General features: G+C 39.7%; 1 protein-coding gene across 5 annotated transcripts in view; it reads right to left on the bottom strand.

Moving 5' to 3' along the window:
- BCL2L13 (BCL2 like 13) overlaps positions 1-20,867 on the bottom strand; it is a 68,363-nt gene that overhangs the window by 24,583 nt on the left and 22,913 nt on the right. For 4 of the 5 annotated variants that reach the window (XR_014252535.1, XR_014252536.1, XM_082420859.1 and 1 more), the window contains exons 3-4: positions 5,580-5,687; positions 3,338-3,494 (exon numbers count right to left, since the gene is read on the bottom strand). Coding sequence is in view for 3 of the 5 variants with exons in the window: in XM_082420859.1 (XP_082276985.1) it covers positions 3,338-3,494; positions 5,580-5,687 (265 nt within the window). In the remaining 2 variants the exon portion in view is untranslated. The remainder of the gene's footprint in view (positions 1-3,337; positions 3,495-5,579; positions 5,688-20,867) is intronic. The other variant, XM_082420858.1, reaches the window with a different exon arrangement.

Raw genomic sequence — 20,867 nt, 5'->3', positions numbered from 1 at the left:
ATGTAAAATATTTAAAAATTAAAGAGACATTGTCACTGGAAGACCTTTCAAACTGGGGACATAAGAAGTTGGAATAAGCAAGGTCAATAAATGAGCTCTATTTTTAACCTGGAGTCTCGTGACACCCAACCCTGGGGCGAGGCTCTCCTTCTGATTATTCCCGTTACACAGACACGCGTTTCTGAGGGGATGTGAGTGCTGCATTCTCAGCGTGGGCCCGTGTGCAAATTAACACCAACGACAAAGGCACTCCACAGCAACTTACACATGAAGGCACCAAGGCTCTTGGATAACAGATTTAGTAAAGATTTACCTACCCACCCCCACCCCGCCTTTTGTTGGCAAAGAATTAACATATATGTAAAAAAGGAGAGGAGCCTTGCTTTTATAGGATTTTAAAATCCATTCCAAAGGCATTTTCTGCTCTGACCACCCTGGTCTGTGATCTTGTCAGCCTATGAATATTTAAGATTGATAACAGGTACACTTACTGGTAGCCTATTGCTATGTTTTATATTTTTATACATTTGTGTTTTATATTCTATTGCATACTAGGAAACTGAAGCTCAGAAAAGCTAAGAGACTGTCCCAGATCCACAGGGCTGCAAGCAGCAACAGAGGAATAGGAATTCACACCCAATTAGTGCTGGCTCCAAAGGACACGCCGCTGCTCCTATTCCGAGTCAGGATTTTGAAATGGGACACGACACACTGATGCCCCATGTAGCTAACGAGCATCTGGACCAGGGTAATGAGGTCCAATAATCCTCATTATTATTGAGGAACACACCAGACTGCAGAGACTTGCTAAAAAGAAAGAACCTACGACAACTCACCAATAATTTTTATAATAAATACATGTTCCAACTATAATATTTTTAACACACTGAATTAAATAAAATATATTTAAAATCTGTACTTAATCTTTTTATGTGGCTGCTAGAAAATTTTAAATTACATACATGTGACCTGCATTTTATCTGTTGGACAGCGTGTGGCTCTAGATGTTCCAGAAAACAGTTCTGATGACAAACGTATCGTTCTTTTCTGTAAGTCAATATAACGTAGCAGCACAGTGACACTGAAGGAGTTAAGATACGAGGGATGACCATCTTAATAAGATGTTATGTGCGACCTTCCTTCCAAACAAATAAAAATAAACAAATATTTAATGGCACTGCCATTAAAATAAGCGTAGAACTGTTTGAAGACCCGGGCGACACACTAGGTGGTTGTAACACAGGCCTGAAGCAGACACGCTACCGTCTAACCTGCCTATTGCTCCCTGCAGCTCTGCCTGCGTGCATCAGTCCCTTCACGTCCTTTCCTGAACTGCCTGCTGCGCTGTGCGCCACGCGAGTCCTGACGGGGAGTCTATCAGGCTGAAGTACTTTAGCATCCTTCGGAATGAAACATGATTTGAAACATTATACGTACACACATATATGCACATAAAAGATCCAGCAGATTAAAACACTCAAAGGAAATCTTAAACGTAGAATAATAAGTAGTTAAAAAATTAGCCCTATCTAATGAGCTACTTGAAATTCAGCAAAGAAGAAAGAGGAGGGGAAAAACTTTTCTTTCTTTCTTTCTTTTTTTTGGGGCTGCACTATGCAGCTCACAGAATCTTAGATCCCCTGACCAGGGATCGATCGAACCTGTGCCCTTGGCAGTGAAATGGCGAAGTCCTAACCACTGGACTGCCAGGGAATTCCAGGGGAAAAACTTTTCAGATTGCTGGTGCTTGGCTGTATGAAGAGTTCAGGATTAGTTTCCCTACTTTAACAAAACTGTTTGGGGGAATAAGTGGTATTTTCCACCTTAAAAGATACTGCCATCAACCTGTACAATACTTCTAGTTCATCATCAGTTATTTTCAGGATATTAATAACTTTTTGAAGTTGTTAAGCTTTTGGGGAAAACAAAACAAATATTCATCCAAGACTGTATTTTTTAAAATATAATTTACTTTGCAGTGAAAAGATCAATTTGTCCTGTAGATCATGAAAAGGACTCCAAATACATATACTATAATACTGTTCTTCACATACATTGTACATATATAAAACTATAATGCTGTTCTTCGGAGAGCTCATAATATCCCAGTAAAGTTGAAATGAACAGAGAAGCTATGATAGAGTGAAATGACTTGACGCAAATAGTCTGCATCAAAGCTGGAGACCATTTTTTGCCTTATGCTTCTCAGTTACTTTATTCCCAGTCCCAACCGCTTTTACAAGTTCTTTATGTTTGTATTGGTCAAACAGTAGGCTCCTTCAAATCTAAGATGAAAGCTCAATATACAAACTACATGCAAGTATGGCTGCTCTGGCTTAAGAAGAGTGGAGCGGGCCTAACCACCTCCCCTCACCTCCTCACAACACTCTGAAAGCCACTGCTGTTCCTCAAAATTTCCTGTCTCAGTTTTACTTCCCCACACCCAGAAACTTCTGTCCACATTTATTTTTAAACTTTCTATGTATAAAGTTACGAAAATCCAAATATGACTTTCATTTCACTGTTTCTTATGTATAGCTGGGATTTTTACATTTGCTTATGTCACCAAAATATGCGGAAACAAACTGAATCATCCTTAAACCCAAATTGCTTTCTTCTAACAAACGGTAACCTAAAAGCTTTGCCTTTGTGAAAGTAAGGGATTACTTTACTACAACAGTAATTTGGCATCTGAATGTTGGCCCCTTGAGTGAAGGAACAGTCTTCACCTTGTTTTAGTCATCAATCTTCATTAAACCAAACATTTTTTTCAATTCATACCAATCTGTTAATGATTCTCATCAAAGAATTAAGGGAAACAAATTTTTAAGATTTACAATAAATGACTTGGTTCTACTTAATATACTTTCACGATGAGCTTCTTGCCTTTGGCTTTAATAGCCAGCACGACAGCTAGGAAAGAAGTTCCCACAGTAGGAATGTGGCAGCAGTTCCACAGGTAGGTGTGCAACCCGAAAGTGTACCAACATCCGGGACGCCCCAAATACAGACACAATGTCAATCCTGCAGTACAATGAATAAAACCCCAGTCATTCCACTTACGCTGGTCACGAGGGAGTGCTGGTAAAAAGTGGTCAGCACAAGTGAAACAGCTTGTGTTTACAACCGGTGAAAGCATTTGTTGAAACCTGACAGCCCAACAAGTAAACACAAACGGTCAAATTCATGCTGGAACAGTTAAATCACTGCTCAAAACGCAAACAGAGATGATTTGGGAAAGCAAAAAAAGAAAAAGTGAAGACAAGTAAGTGAGAAAAGAAGTGACACTGTTCACCTAAAACGGAGGCTTAAGTGCGCAGAGGCCGTGGGGACTCACCGGCTGAGGAGCGTCTGCAAGGCCCCGAGCAGAGGCGCCCTCAGCTCCTGCGACGCCTTCTCCCCGAGGTGAGCCAAGCAGTCCTCTACGGAGTTGTCGGGGTTTGCGGGGCTGAACACGGGTGAAGTGTGGCGGTCAAAGCCTGTGCTGGCGAAGGCTGAAGATGACAGAAGGAAAACCCAAGTTAACGAGCAGTGTGAGAAGCTGTGCTGTAAAAGCTCAGGGGGTTAAGATGCCAACCACTGGGAACTAGCTAATAGTTAGTCATAAGCCACTTAAAAATGTCAGATAATCGTTATGGGATATTAATGTTTCCTTTGAAAGGCCCTAAATTTAGAGGTTTTTTTTTTTTTTTTAAGGAAAGATTTTTATGAAAAATCTTAGTTTCAAGAGAAGAAAAAGGCTAAACTGACATGGCAAAATACACAAACCAATTTTGTATATTACCGCAGACCCATTCAGTCAAAGAACGATAAATGAGAGCAACTCCCAGCTCTATCACCCCTCTCTTAAGATTTGTTTTTACCTTTACAAATGCGGCTCTTCTTAAACCAGATTCTAATCAGTTATTCCACCTTAGAGGACCTCATGACTTTCATTCCCTTTTAGAGTGAACTTCCCAACTCACAATCATGCACATGAATATATTTTAAAAGTATACAAGCTGACCACTCACACAGCCAGCTTCTCCTCTGCTTCCTCACTCCGTTACACAGACACAGCCCTGCTCTAACTGCAGGAAGGAGAGGCCAGATCATCCCTGGTCCAGGGTACAAATGGGATGCAGGGCATAGACTCCCAGGAAAGCAGGTGGCTTGTACCCACTCCCAAGGGTTATCAATAACCTCCATAAAGCATTTATTGCATTAATCCAAAGCTTGCTCCTATAAGGCTGCAAATTTCACTAGAGTTAAGTATGTATTTCTTCAAGAAAGATATACATGGCTACAAAGTTCACAGACGCTGCACGGTCTGAGCAAGCCTGAGAACGCCCACTCTGATGCCAAGTCTTGGGGAATACAGGTTCAGTGAGGAAGTGCATATAAGCCTTCGTTGCCATTTTCTTTTCTGCCTTTTGCCCATTTTGCCATGCAGTACTGTTATCAGAAATGGACAAGAATTAAAACAGAATTATAACACTAATCAGTTAAAAATGTCAGTAAAGGAAAATAAAAGAGAACATTAGGTTTCTGGATTTTTGTAAATTTCTATTCATATTTTTTCTTTACTAACAGGGAGCTGATTTATAAACATGATTTCTATTTTTTCTTGTTAAAAATTACTGGGCAGAGAATTCCTTGGCAGTCCAGTGGTTAGGACTCGGCACTTTCACTGCCATGTGCCCGGGTTTGATCCCTGGTCGGGAACTAAGATCCAGCAAGCCGTGTGGCATGGCCAAAAAAAAAAAGAAAACAAAGAAAACAAAAAACCAAACAAATAAAAATAAAAAAATAAAAATTACTGGGCAATACACATCTACACAAAAACTTGTACGTGAATATTCATAGCATCATTATACATAATAGCCAAAAAGTGGAAACAACCTAAATATCCATCAACTGATGAATGGATAAACAAAATGTGCTGTATCTACACAGTGGGATATCATTCCTCATACAATGGGATGAAGTACTGATCTGTGCTACCACCTGGATGACCCTTGAAAACACTATGCTAAGTGAAAGAGCCAGTCACAAAACACCACCCAGTGTATGATTCCATTTACGTGAAGACCCATAATAGGCAAATGCACGGAGACAGAAAGCAGATGGACTGGGGATGGAGACAGGGGGCTGGTGGGACTCGAAGTGGGAAGTTACTGTCAACGTATATAGTGTTTCTTTTGGCGGTGTTAAAAATGTTATCACTGCCACCACCATCTATAGCACATGAAAAATGAAAGCAGCACGCTTACATTTCTCCCTTTAGTGTTATTAATATAAAGATATCAATCACACTGAACGGAAAGTAGTACCTTAACATGACTGTTCAGTGCATTACTTAACACCAGAAAAGGTTCCATCTAATCTGTTGGGTATAGTTTAGAAACTTACAAACAGATTCCCCCAGGAAAGAAAGAGGCACTTTCTAGTTTCACCCCTATAATCCTAGACCCATGAAGCTGTGTAATGTTGTGAACACTCCACTGTAAAAAAAAAAAAAAAAAAAAAAAAAAAAAAAAAGAAAGAAACCATACCAAACAGAACCCACTAATTAACCAGGAAAATAAGGATAAAGAGACCTTCAGAAATTTCTTTGTCCAGGGATTTTAGCTCTTCTTCAATTTCAGTTTTAACTTTTAATAAAACTTCTTGATCCAGAGATTGTGAAGCTATATCCTGTTGAACCCCTGAAACCAATAAGAAAGGTTACTAGTGAAAGAGGGGGAAAGAAAACATTAGAATATGGGTAGGATTTTAAGCATTAAGTCAGAAAATACAAAATCAAAACTCATTATCTTGACTAGGGGCTAGGAGATAACGTAAAGATGAGGAAGCTGAGGCCTGGGTAGGTTGTCCCACAACCATGGAGGAGCTGTGACTGGAATTCAGGCCAGTGTGAGTACAGAACCGCTAATGCAGGCTGTGTCCTCCTCATCATCTGGCTGGGCTGCTAGGAAGGAAACAGCTCAGAAACAGTTTTGACATAACAGAAAAGGAAACCTACAAGACTGTCTAGATCAGTGATAATGTCTCCTGAAAATGACATTCACGGCCCCTTACCTTCACATCTTCATGTAAACTGCAGCTCAAGAGAAGGCCCATTATCATCAAAAGATTTATATCCTCCAAATTAAGAAAACCATGAATATACCAAAAGTATAGGGCACAAGCTATTCTCATGCAGTAAAAGGAAAAGTAAGGTCCTGGTCTGTAGCACAGAATGGAGAACAAAGAGGAAGACTCCAAAGGAGAAAAATAAACCAGATGCTTAACAATTTACTAATTTCTCCTGCCCCAGATATTTGGGGCAGAGTGTCATCATTTCATCTAAAACACTGAATCCAACTATGATAGCTCACTCCTCCTATTCAGAATATATCTATATTCAGAATATATTTATTTTATATATTCCCAGTATTTTTACAGTTGTTTGTATCACTGACAAGTTTTATAAACAGAGGTTTTAGGCTTTAATATGCTTTCATCCTTTGCAAACAAAAAATTCTGAATTCAAAGATGAGCTTACTAATTTAATTTAGGTCAAGAAACTTATCAGAGCATCTGTAGGTCTTTAAAATTCATTTGAAAAATAAAAGGTTAAACATTTCTATATGTCACAGATTATCTGATTAGATTTCAACTTTCAAAGTTGACAAAAATAATTTTCCTTCAGGCTACATAAAACATTTTCCTTCTGAGCTGAGACTAACTAAAATAAAACTCACACCCTCAAAAGGTTTTTTTGTGGAAAATATAAAATTCCTTAGGTATTTCTAGTTGAAATGCAACAGAAAGGATCCCCTCAATGTCATGGTTAATATATATTTTATTTAATGACATTTCATTTAACATTTCTGCCTATATATGTATCTTAGTTGAAACTACATACATAAAATTTTTAAAACATTACCTAAAACAATATGCTACTAAACAACCAGTGGGTCACTGAAGAAATCAAAACGGAAATTAAAAAATACCTGGAGACAAATGGAGATAGAAACACAAGAATCCCAAATCCATGGGATGCAGCAAAAGCAGTTCTAAGAGGGCAGCTTTTAACAATACAAGCCTACCTCAGCAAACAAGAAAAATCTCAAATAACCAACCTAACCTTACACCTAAAAGAAGTACAAAAAGAAGAACAAACGAAGCGCAAAGTTAGAAGAAAAGAAATCATAAAGATCAGAGCAGAAATAAATGAAATAGAGGCTAAACTCAGAAAAGATCAATGAAACTAAGAGCTGGTTATTTGAAAAGATAAACAAAATTGATAAACCTTTAGCCAGACTCATGAAGAAAAAAAAGAGAGGACCCAAGTAAAATAAAAAGTGAAAGAGGAGAAGGTACAATCCACACCACAGAAATACAAAGGATCATAAGAGACTACTATAAACAACCGTACACCAATAAAATGGACAACCTAGAAGAAATGGATAAATTCCTTGAAACATGCAATCTCCCAAGACTGAATCAGGAAGAAATAGAAAATATGAATAGACCCACTGCCAGTAATAAAATTGAATCAGTAATTAAAAACCTCTCCCAAAACAGAAGTCCTGGACCAGACAGCTTCACAGGTGAAGTCTACCAAACATTTGGAGAGGAGTTAATATTGTACCCATCCTTCTCAAACTATTCCAAAACATTGCAGAGGACTGAATGCTTCCAATCTGATTCCATGAGGCCAGCATCAACCTGATACCAAAACCAGACAAAGATATCACAAAAAAAGAAAATTATAAGCCAGTATCACTGATGAACACATATGCAAAAATCTTCAACAAACTATTAGCAAACCAACTCCAACAATACACAGTACACTAAAAGGATTATACACCATGATCAAGCGGAATTTATTCCAGGGATGCAAGGATGGGTCAATATCTGCAAATCAATCAATGTCATACACCACCTTAACAAATTGAAGAATAAAAATCGTATGACCAGGGGCTTCCCTGGTGGCGCAGTGGTTGAGAATCTGCCTGCCAATGCAGGGGACACGGGTTCGAGCCCTGGTCTGGGAAGATCCCACATGCCACGGAGCAACTAGGCCCGTGAGCCACAATTACTGAGCCTGCGCGTCTGGAGCCTGTGCTCCGTAACAAGAGAGGCTGCGATAAAGAGAGGCCCACGCACCGCGATGAAGAGTGGCCCCCGCTTACCGCAACTGGAGAAAGTCTTTGCACAGAAACTAAGACCCAACACAGCCATAAATAAATTTAAAAAAAAAATCATATGACCATCTCAACAGATGCAGGCAAAGCTTTTGATGAAATTCAAAAGCTTTTATGATATTTATGATAAAAACTCTGAACCCATTTATGATAAAAAAAAAACTCTCAACAAAGTGAGTAAAGAGAGAATATACCTCAACATAATAAAGGCCATATATGACAAGCCCACAGCTAACACAAAAGACCCTGAATAGCCAAAACAATCTTGAGAAAGAAGAACAAATCTGGAGGTACCACACTCCTGACTGCAAACTATACTACAAAGCTACAGGAATCAAAACAACATGGTACTGGCACAAAAACAGACACAAAGATCAATGGAACGAAACAGAGAGCCTGGAAATAAATCTACGTTTATATGGGCAATTAATCTACAACAAGAGAGGCAATAGGGAAAAGATAGCATCTTCCATAAATGTTGGAAGGGACTTCCCTGGTGGTCCAGTGGGTAAGACTCCTTGCTCCCAATGCAGGTGGCCCGGGGTTCAATCCCTGGCCGGGGAACTAGATCCCACATGCACGCCACAACTAAGAAGTCCACACGCTGCAACTAAAATAGCCCACATGCTGCAACTAAAGATTCCACATGCTGCAACGAAGATCCCACATACTGCAACTAAGACCCAGAGCAGCCAGAATAAATAAATAAATATTTTTTTAAAAAATGTTGGGATAACTGGACAGCTATATGCAAAGAATCAAACTGGAACACTTTCTCACACCATATACACACACAAAAAACTCAAAATGGAGTAAAGACTTGTAAGACTTATAAGACCTGAAACCATAAAACTTCTAGAAGAAAACATAGGCAGTACGCTCTTTGACATGGATCTTAGCAATATTTTTTTGGATATGTCTCCTCAGGCAAGGCAAACAAAAGCAAAAATAAACGGGATTACATTAAGCTAAAAAGATTTTGCACGGTGAAAAAAACTAGCCACAAAATGACAGCCTAATGAATGGGAGAAGATATTTGCAAATGGTACTATCCAGAATATACAAAGAACACATACAACTAGACATTAAAAAAAAACTCAATTAAAATTGGGCACAGGACCTCCACAGACATTCCAAAGAAGATGGCCACCAGGCACATGAAAAGATGCTCAACATCACTAATCATCAGAAAAATGCAAATCAAAACCACAATGAGATTATCACCTCACACCTGTCAGAATGGCTATTACCAAAAAGACAATAAATAACAAATGTTGGCGAGGTCGTGCACTGTTGATGGAAATGTAAATGATACAGCCGATATGGAAAACAATATGGTGGTTCCTCAAAAAATTAAAAATAGAACTACCATACAATCCAGGAATTCCACTTCTGGGTATTATTCTGAAGAAAATAATTCAAAAAGATATATATATATGTATATATATATATACACACACACACACACATACATACACACACAGGCACCCATGTTCATGCAGAACTATTTACAATAGCTAAGATACGGAAACAGCCTAAGTGTCTGTCAACGGACGAATGGATAAAGAAGATTTGGTGTATGTATGTGTGTGTGTGAGTGTGTGTGAGTGAGTGTGTGTGTGTGTGTGTGTGTGTGTGTGTGTGTGTGTGTGTGTGTATTGGGTTGGCCAAAAAGTTCGTTCGGGTTTTTCTGTAAGATGTAACAGAAAAGCCTGAATGAACTTTTTGGCCAACCCAATACAATGGAATACTGCTCAGCCATAAAAAAAAGAATGAAATCTTGCCATCTGTGACAACATGGATGGACCTGGAGGGTATTATGCTAAGTGAAATAAGTCAGACAGAGAAAGACAAATACCATGTGATCTCACTTATACGTGGAATCTAAAAAAACAAAACAAATGAGCCAACCTAAGAAAACAGAAACAGACTCACAGAGAACAAACAGGTGGTTGCCAGGGGGAGAGGGGTGAGGGAGAAGAAAAAAAAAAACAGTAACTATGTGAGGTAATGAATGCTAATTAGCTTGCTTGTGGTAACCATTTCACAGTATATTTGTATGAAACCATCACGTAGTACACCTTAAATATATACAATTTTTCTTAATTATACCTAATAAAGTTGGTAAGTTTTCTAATTACATAAAACAGACACAGGGACTTCCCTCGTGGCACAGTGGTTAAGAATCCACCTGCCAATGCAGAGGGCACACAGGTTTGAGCTCTGGTCCGGGAAGTTCCCACACGCCGCGGAGCCACTAAGCCCGTGCACCACAACTACTGAGCCCACGTGCCACAACTACTAAAGCTTGTGTGCCTAGAGTCTGTGCTCCGCAACAAGAGAAGCCACCGTAATGATAAGCCCATGCACCGCAACGAAGAGTAGCCCCCGTTCGCTGCAACTAGAGAAAGCCCACATGAAGTAACAAAGACCCAATGCAGCCAAAATAAAAAAAAAAAAAGAATCTGCCTTCCAATGCAGGGGACAAGGGTTTGATCCCTGGTCAGGGAACTAAGATCCCACATGCTACCGGGCAACTAAGCCCAAGTGCCACAATTAGAGAGAAGCCCATGCGCTGCAAAGAAAGATCCCACATGCTGCAACTAAGACCTGACGCAGTCAAAAATAAAAAAAGACAATCTTACGCAAAATTTGAAGACAAAATGTATCCTATAAATAAGGTAATCTTTGTAAATTCTCATAAAGCATAAAAATCTATCTTTACATATAGGCTTTGTTTTTCCAACTTTTTTTTTTTTACTGTGGTAAAATACATCTAACAAAACTTACCATCTTAACCGTTTTTAAGTGTACAGTTCAGTAGTATTAAATACATTCATAATGTTGTGCTACCATCCATCTCCAGAACTCTTTTCATTTTGTAAAACTGAAGCTCTAGACCCACTACACAGTAACTCTCCATTACCTCTTCTCTTCAGCCCTTGGCAAACACCATTCTACTTCTCTCTCAATTCTGACTACTCTAAGCACTTTATACAAGTGGAATCATACAACATTTGTCTTTCAGGAACTGGCTTATTTCACTTCCAGACTTGTAAGAAATCTCAAGTACTGCTTATAATTAGAACAGGTTTTCCTTTTAAAAGTAATCTGTAGTTTAGACGGCTCTACAACATCACTGATTAATATAATTACACTAGGTAAAGTGACTTCCAGAATATACGTAACATTATTAAAACAAGGCAAACACAGACTGGGGAATTATTTGGGGTCAATCTTATTTCTTTCACTGAAATTCTCTCTCTCCCTCTGGCTTCCTGGAAGGCGTCTCAGTAAAGGGGGAGGTAAGCTTTGGGGCCAAGCATTCCAGCTCATTACACGTGACTTTAGGCAACGAAAATAATCTTCTTGAACCTCTCCTCTTACGTAAACAGGAGAATAATACCTATCACAAAGAGAAGCTGTCAAGGGCAGTGAGATAAATTAGTTAAGCTCCACCACATCAAAAATGCTCAAAAGATAGTGGCTCCCAACCACCAATCCTTTTGACTCTAAAATGGGTTGTTACCATTGCACAGTGATCTTACCCCAAACTTTGTCCCTGTGAATAGAATCAGCTTATCATAGATTCCTAATCAGTGATACTCATACAGAATCTGTTTTCAGTACTCTAAGTCTGGACCAGCAGAAACAACCTTCTGACAGTTTAGATAATGCCAAGTGACAGAAAGTGTCTCTTGTAACACCAACAGTTACTCTCACTCTTCAATTGCTGCAAGAGAGAATGGCTTAATATCAACTGATCTAAAACTAAAATACAGGAACTTCCCTGGTGGTCCAGTGGTTAACAACCGTCTTGCAATGCAGGGGACACCGGTTCGATCCCTGGTGGGGGAAGTAAGATCCCACATGCCACAGGGCAACTAAGCCCACATGCCGCAACTACTGAGTCCACGTGCCACAACTAGAGAGAAGCCCGCGTACACAACAAAGAGCCTGCATGCTGCAACTAAGACCCGATGCAACCGATAAATAAATATTAAAAAATAAAACTAAAATATATTTTTTCCTGAACACATGTCCAACAGAGTTTCATTAATTTATATTAAAAAAATACAGAATGAAAGTTAATTTTTTAAATATAAGGGTACATTTCACAATAAATTCATCTGGGAAGTTTTACCAGGAAGCTACAGTCCCCCCTGGTTTTCCAAATTTCCAGCAGATGTGACTGCCTCGAAGAGACTTGCCTTCAAACTTTTTCCAGGCTCAAATAATCTCTGCCGTGGTCAACAATGGAAGAATTTTGATCGGTCACTGCCATGAGCTACAGCGAACACAGTGCTTTTAGGACAAACCCTTCTCTTACCTAGCTGACCCTCCTTCACATGCACTCCCACAGCAGAAGCAGGGTGAGCACCATGCTGAAGAGCTTGGGTGAGCCCTCAAGTGCTGCAAAAACATCTCAGACTCAACATCGGCCAGCTTGCTTCTGACCCGTCCTCAATCAGAAATACACAGCTCCTGAATATTTCAGACTCTTTCCAGGGAATACAACCTGTTGGAGGAAACTTTTTATAAGGCTTCCTGACATGAGAAGTAGTCCCTCCATTCCCTGCATTCTAGATTTTATCCTCAAATTAAGCTGGATCATCAGAAAAATCCCCAGATAATATTACCTATTTGTTATAACTGAGCTGCACTTTGGTGCCATTTCCTTAGCTTTTATCCACAATTACATTAAGAAAGTGTCTTGAAATGTAATACTCTATTTGATATTGACATTTTCTACTGCATTTCTTTGTGCCCTATGTAATAAAGCTCTAAGTGAAAAAACAATTCTCTTAAAAGAATAACATGCCACTTTAAGGAAAATAGTATAGCTTCTGGTCATGGGAAAAAAATCCTGGGGACTAAATGCAGTAGTCCCCTTTGTGGTTTCAGTTACCCGCAATCAGCCACGGTTGGAAAATACTGAATAGTAAATTCTAGAAATAAAATTCATTACTTTTATATTACACACCATTCTGATTAGTGTCGTGAAACCTGGTGGGGTCCTGCTCCATCCCGCCTGAGACCTGAAACACACCCAGCATATCCAGACTGTATACACTACCCGCCCATTATTATAGGAAAACACCAGTACACACAGGGTTTGGTACTAACCGGCACCGTTTCAGGCATCCCCTGAGAATCTTGGACCATATCCCCCATGGATAAGGAGGGCCTACCGTATACCTTCACTCATTTTTGGCTTTGCCTCAGAAGCAAATTCACTGCTCTCACTATGGAAATGTAGAGTCTTCCTATTCTGACTTGATTGGAATTTATTTATTTATTCCCATTAATTATAAGAGACATTAAATGATATATGGTAAGAAATTTTTAAAAATTAATTCCTCTTCCCACCCAGTATGAACTCACTGCCAATTTCTTCACTAACAAAAAAAGACATTTTTACCTGACCTGGACTGCTCTTCCTTTTCCTGATTATTTAATTCTGTCCACCCCGCAAGGACCAATTTTTTAAAATTAATTAATTAATTAATTAATATATTTATTTATGGCTGCGGTTGGGTCTTTCTCACTGCGCAGGGGCTTTCTCTAGTTGCGGCAAGTGGGGGCTTCTCTTTGTTGCGGAGCACGGGCTCTAGGCGTGCGGGCTCAGTAGTTGTGGCTCGCAGGCTCTAGAGCGCAGCAGGCTCAGTAGTTGTGGCGCGTGGGATTAGTTGCTCTGTGGCACGTGGGATCTTCCCGGACCAGGGCTCAAACCCATGTCCCCTGCATTGGCAGGCGGATTCCCAACCACTGCACCACCAGGGAAGTCCCAATTTTTTTTGGCCTCGCCGGGCGGCTTGCAGGATCTTAGTTCCCTGCCCAGGGATTGAACCCGGGCCCTCGGCAGTGAAAGTGCCGAGTCCTAACCACTGGACTGCCAGAGAATTCCCTGCAAGGACCAATTTAAGTCTCTCTACTTTTCCACAGTAACTTCACTGACTACTTACGTATCACTGATGTTTGAACATGTATATCACTTAATCTGTGCCACATACTTTAACACTTAAATATATACTGTCTTATATCATTCAATGATATTATAGTTTATTATCATTAATCTGACCTGATTACAAACTACAAACTATTTGAGGTAGTCTCTTTGTCCTAGACTTGGGTCAAGTAAGGACTAAAAAAGTACACGAATACTTGACAGCAATAGCTATCACTGTCACTGCGATGAAGACTCAAAGTATTACAATGTATGACACGACAACTCTACTGGGAAGAAAGGACACTTAAAAAAAAGACAATAAAATAAAAGTTATAAATGGATTCAGAGGAATTAAAAAAAGTTATCAGTATATTTTGAGGCTACCTCAAATGACAAAAGTTAAAAGAAATAAAGAAAATGAGTAGTCATTTTATGTAAGAGAGTAAGAATACAGAACAACTACCTACACAGGACAGTGACGAGAACATTTATTTATGGTGATGGATTGTGATGGAGAACACTGAGGAGGAGGAATGGAAAGAATAAGACCTCAACCACCATCTCCAAGCTTATGAGAGTTTTCAGAAATGACTTGTCTAGGCTCAAATAAATTATACAGAAATAAGATTAGAAAGTAGATATTCTGATAAGTAAAATTATTACTGAATTCAAAAACATACGATTACAATTTTTGAAGTACAGTGAATGAAAAATAAGGAATATTTGAATGTTTTATCTGCCATCTGCCCCTTTCAGGAAAATCTGCACACCTAAGACACATACACACCCTCACACCCATCACAGCACCACCAACACCACCACCAGGCCGCAAAGTAAATGACAGGAATGTCTTGGTTACCGTATGCCTCATCCTGCCCGATTAAAGAAAAGCAGCTGATTAAAGGCGTACCTATTCTCATGAGACTAATGTGATGCTAATTACACACGACAAGTTGTCGTACTTGATAATAAGCCATGTGGAAAACCTAAACCAGAAAAAGTCTACTGCTGTCAGGATACAAAAGGCTATTTCTTTAATAACCAATGACACAGACAGATTCACTGCTTTTTCACTCAACCAACCCCCACCCCACCCTGATTTTCAAAAGCACAGAGCTACGCAGTAGCACCAATGCAGCATAAATCCTGCACTATAAACCCAGAAAAATATCTCAAAGATAAACAGACTTTAGTACACTAAATCCAACCCACCTCCGTGTCAAAGGAAGGGTCAGGTGAGTCAGCAATCATCATACTCCAGCCCTGAAATGCACTCAAAATGAATATCAGACCAACAAGCTTAGAACAGCTGTATGTATGGCGTAGACCTTCCAGAGCAAATGCTTTCTAAATCTATGGTTCCCCAAACTGGGGCACATTAAAATTACTGAGAGAATATTAAATAATAATGAAGTAATAATTAAAGCTACAGATTCCCAGGACCCAGTATGGCGCATCTGGTTCAGTAGGTCTGGGGCAGGGCTCCATAATCTTTGTTTTAATAAGTGTTCAGGCAATTAAACTCGACAAATACTGCTCTTGACAACCCAAATAATTATAACCAAATAATTATAATCAAATTATAATCAAATCAGATTATAATCAAACATCTACTGAATAGTACAGACAACATAGTTCAATTATTCATTCAATAGCAAAAACAAATACTCCAAATGATACCATACTGGACCAGTAAGTAAGAAACCAGATTTTTAAGAAACAAATTCTGGACTTCCCCGGTGGTGCAGTGGTTGGGAGTCTGCCTGCCAATGCAGGGGACATGGGTTTGAGCCCTGGTCTGGAAAGATACCACATACCATGGAGCAACTAAGCCCGCACGCCACAACTACTGAGCCCACATGCTGCAACTACTGAAGCCCGTGTGCCCAGAGCCCATGCTCCACAACAAGAGAAGCCACTGCAATGAGAAGCCTGTGCACCGCAACGAAGAGTAGTCCCCGCTCGCCACAACTAGAGAAAGCCCACGCACAGCAACAAAGTCCCAACACAGCTTAAAAAAAAAAAAGAAACAACTAAATTCCAAAACAGTCAATCACAACAGTAGTTTTCAGGCTCCAGTGTTACCACATCCCCAGCTATCCTGCAGATTAGGGGAGAGATTTGAGGAAGGACGGATTTTAAAGAGAAGAATGCAAAGAAAATCCAACGAGCACCCACTCAAACTCTGGGTTCACAGTGGTCAGGATCAAACATCTCCTGTTCCTGACAGAGAGAATGTAAAACAATTAAACAGTACACATCTCTGGAAATAATGAATTGTGAAACACTGCTGGGATCGGGTTATGAGACTCTGTCTTGAAAAATTGATTTGAGATGGTGATACTCCCCAAAGTGATGTACAGATTCAATGTAATCCCTATCAAAACTCCAACTGCAGGGCTTCCCTGGTGGCGCAGTGGTTAAGAATCCGCCTGCCAATGCAGGGGACACAGGTTCGAGCCCTGGTCCGGGAAGATCCCACATGCCACAGAGCAACTAATCCCATGTGCCACAACTACTGAGCCTGAGCTCTAGAGCCCACGCGCCACAACTACTGAAGCCCATGCACCCTAGAGCCCGTGCTCCACAACAAGAGAAGCCACCACAATGAGAAGCCCGCGCGCAACGAAAGTAGCCCCCACTCACTGCAACTACAGAAAGCCACGCACAGCAATGAAGAACCAACGCAGCCAAAAATAAATAAATAAAATAAATTTATTAAAAAAAAAAGATGTTCAACATCATTAGCTACTAGGGAAATGCAAATTAAAACCACAATGAGGTACCACTGCACACCACCAGTATAGTTATAATAAAAAACATGGACAATAGTAAGTTTGGCAAAGATGAAGAGAAACTGGAACCCTCATACACTGCTGGTGGGAATGGTACAGCCACTTTAGAAGACAGCTTGGTAGTTTCTTACAAAGCTAAACATACTCTAACCATACAATCTAGCAATCATGCTCCTTGATATTACCCAAATGAGTTGAAAACTTATATCTACATAAAAACCTGCACATGAATGTTTATAACAGCTTTATATATAATTGCCAAAACTTGAAAGTAACCAAGATGTTCTTCAATAGGAGAATGGATAAAAAAACTATGGTACATCCATACAATGATATATTATTCAGCAATAAAAAGAAATGAGCTACCACAGTGAGATACCACTTCACACCCATTAGGATGATTGTTACAAAAAAAGCAGGAAACAACAAGCATTGGTGAGGGTGTGGAGTAATTGGAACCCCCGTGCATTGCTGATTGGAATGTAAAATGATGCAGCTACTGTGGGAAAAAAAGGATGGCACGTCCTCAAAAAAATTAAACATAGAATGACCCACCAATTCTACACCTGGGTATATGCCCAAAAGAATTGAAAGCAGAGACTCAAACAGATTATTTGTACACAAATGTTTATAACAGCATTGTTCACAATAGTCGACAGGTAGAAATAATCCAATATCCATCAGTAGACGAAGAGATAAACAAAATGTGCTTATGCATACAATGTAATATGATTCAGCATTAAAAAGGAGTAAAATTCTGAAACAGGCTACAGCGTGGATGAACCTTAAAGACATTATACTAAGCAAAATAAGCCAGACGCAAAAGAACAAATATTGTGCGATTCCACTCAAATGAGATTCATAGAGACAGAAAGTAGAATAGTGCTTGCCTAGGGAGGGAGAGGAGGGGAGAATAGGGGATTAGTGCTTAACGGCTGAACGAATAACAAGCCAGCATCACGACATGTATTTGACAGTCACATTACTAATTAACAGACATGAACTTACTCTCTTTCCTAACCTAAGAAATGTCTTACTAAATCCCTATTAATGACTACAACACCAAGATGCTCTATATTAAAAGATGCAAAGGTGAACAGAACAAGTTATTATCTGGCATCATATATGTAAGTCAGCAGGACTTCTACTAGTGAGAATATATAATCTTGAACATATTCAACAAACTAACACAGTCTGGAAGAGCTGACAACTTCTGGAAAAGTTCAGAGTTAACTATTTATGGAAAAGTATGTACCCAGCACATGACTCACTTAGGAAAAAATGAAAGACATTTAACGTGACAGAAGTCTTGAGTCATGAATAGGGTCACCTCCTTTAGCCTCTTCTTTTCACACCTATTGCTTCATGAATTTGAAACCAAACCCTCACCACATTGCACCAATGCATGCTACAGCAGGCCCTATTTATAACAGCATGGCATAGAAGGGAGTTCTACATCACATTTTAGATAACAAATCAGACAGCAAAGCAGCAAAGACAGCAAGTAGGACCTAATTTTTCCTTCTAAGAAGTTAGCATACACGTTTGTATTTATGTATTGACATAATACTCTGTATTTAGGCTTAAGGAAACAATACAAGGGTAACAACCAAATTTCAAAAACAAAACAAAAACGTCAAAGCAGGTAAACTCCTCAGATCCTACAATGTTCAGGTAGAAGAAAATTCTATGCTCAAGCAAGGGGGAAAAAGTTGATCAACACAGGCTTATGTAATTGCTTAAGGTCCTTACAAACTTAATAATCACAGGGGTTGAAAAGGCCTGGTTTTCTGTGAGCATGAAGTCTGTTACAGTTAAGAAATATCATAAATAAGTGGAATTTGGGTAGATGGGAAAGTACTTTATGTATTAGGGTGACCAACTCACCCAGTTTGCCCAGGATTTTCCAGTTTTACCTACTCCCGGGCAAACTGGACAGTTGGTCACCCTAATGTGTAAATATGGGAGATATGTTAATTAGGACAGGGTAGCCTATGCTGCAGTGATAAATAAAGCCAGCAATTTCAGCAACTTAACCCAAAGGTCCATCTCTCCCTTGTGCTCCATATCTAACCCGGGAAATTGGAGGTAAGGAAACTGTCATACAGTCACTCAGCAACCCTGCCTGATGGTGGTCCTGCCCTACTACAACTATGCCCTTAGGAACATACATCCCCCTTAAATCCACAAGGCAAGGGAAAAAGAATGGGGAGGAGGCATACTGGGTCTTAAATGCCACAGCCTACAAGTGCCACAAACCCCACGCACTCACATTTCACTGGCTAGGACTAGTCGTATGGCCCTGCCTAAATGCAGTTTCCCAGGGGCCCGGGAAGGAGACAAGAACAGACAGGGGAAGCAGCAGGAACCACTACCAGAGAAGCCTACTATTCTAGAGCAGCTCAGCTCAAGGGGAAAAATACAGATAGGAATAAGCATAGCTCGTTTACAGTCCAAAGCAACGAGAGACATGAGACACAACAGGTAATAGGATCAGGAAAACCAGCAAAAGTCTCTTTTGTAGAACAGCCTGAGGGAAAGGGAGGAACTGTGGCCTCTCCATGTAAGAGGCAATGTGAGGAAGCTCAATCTGCTTGCAGCATGCAAAATACACGATGGAGAAAACATGAAATGGAGGAGAAACATCAGGAGACATTTGCAGGACTTTGAGGCAGGACCTGAAGGATAATGGGAGAATCATCACAAAATTGGAACAGTTGATAACAGTTGACAAAGAGGGAAGGAAGCAGAGATAAGAGTTAAAGGATGACCCCTGTGTTTCAAGCCTGGATAGCAGGTGGTACCCTTAACAAATCACTGTAAGAACAGGGGCTAGCTTAGAGAGGAAGATAAAAAACTGAGTTCTAGACCTGTGTGTCTAATAATATTACAGCCACTAGCCACATGCAGCTTTTTAAGTTTAAATAAAAATTAAATAAAATTAAAAATTCAGTTCCTCAGTTGCACTAGTCATATTTCAAGCATTCACATGTGACTTGTGACTGTAATACTGAAAAGAGCAGATACAGAACATTTTCATCACTGCATAAAGTTCTATTAAATAGTGTTTTTCTAGACCTATCAGGCTATAACTAGTAGGGGAAGGTTTTAGAAATGTAAATGAAGCTAGAACTGGAAAGAAAATCTGCAGGCTAACAGATTACCTTTTACCAGCAAATACTGGTGAACATCCTAAATATCCTACAGTAGGAGACTGTAGGTACCTATTTATTGATGTGGACAGATGTTCAAGTATATTGTTAATTTTTTAAATGTTACAAAATGGCATGTACATGATCTCATTTTTGTAAATCATAAATTCAAGTTTATATGTATCTATAAAAATGGGAAAATGTTAATATTTCATAATTTCAGTTACTGGATTATAGGATTTTTTCTTTCACTTTTTTACTTTTCTAAATACTTTCAAATACATATACATAACTTACATAATTAAAAAGAATTATTTTAGTAAAAAAAGAAATATGATTAAAGGAAACGGATTTGGGCTTAATATAAAAAAAGAACAGGGACTTCCCTGGTGGTGCAGTGGTTAAGAATCCGCCTGCCAATGCAGGGGACACGGGTTCGATCCCTGGTCCAGGAAGATCCCACATGCCAAGGAGCAACTAAGCCCGTGTGCCACAACTACTGAGCCCACATGCCACAACTACTGACTCCCGCGTGCTTAGAGCCCATGCTCCGCGACAAGAGAAGCCACCGCAATGAGACGCCCGTGCACCACAACCAAGAGTAGCCCCCGCTCGCCGCAACCAGAGAAAGCCTGTGCGCAGCAACGAAGAACCAACGCAGCCAGAAATAAAAAAACAAAAACACAGCATTTAGTTTTGTGTATAAATAGACTGAGCTCCTCAATAATAATGAGAAAAACAATGTTCGTTCTGCACTGTCATTGGGGGTTAGCAAATTAGGGCCCATCAGCCAAAC

The sequence above is a fragment of the Balaenoptera physalus genome (assembly GCF_965194825.1).
Source record: "Balaenoptera physalus genome assembly, chromosome: 13".
Classification (NCBI taxonomy): Eukaryota; Metazoa; Chordata; class Mammalia; order Artiodactyla; family Balaenopteridae; genus Balaenoptera; species Balaenoptera physalus.
This window is presented reverse-complemented; position numbering and strand designations above follow the sequence as displayed.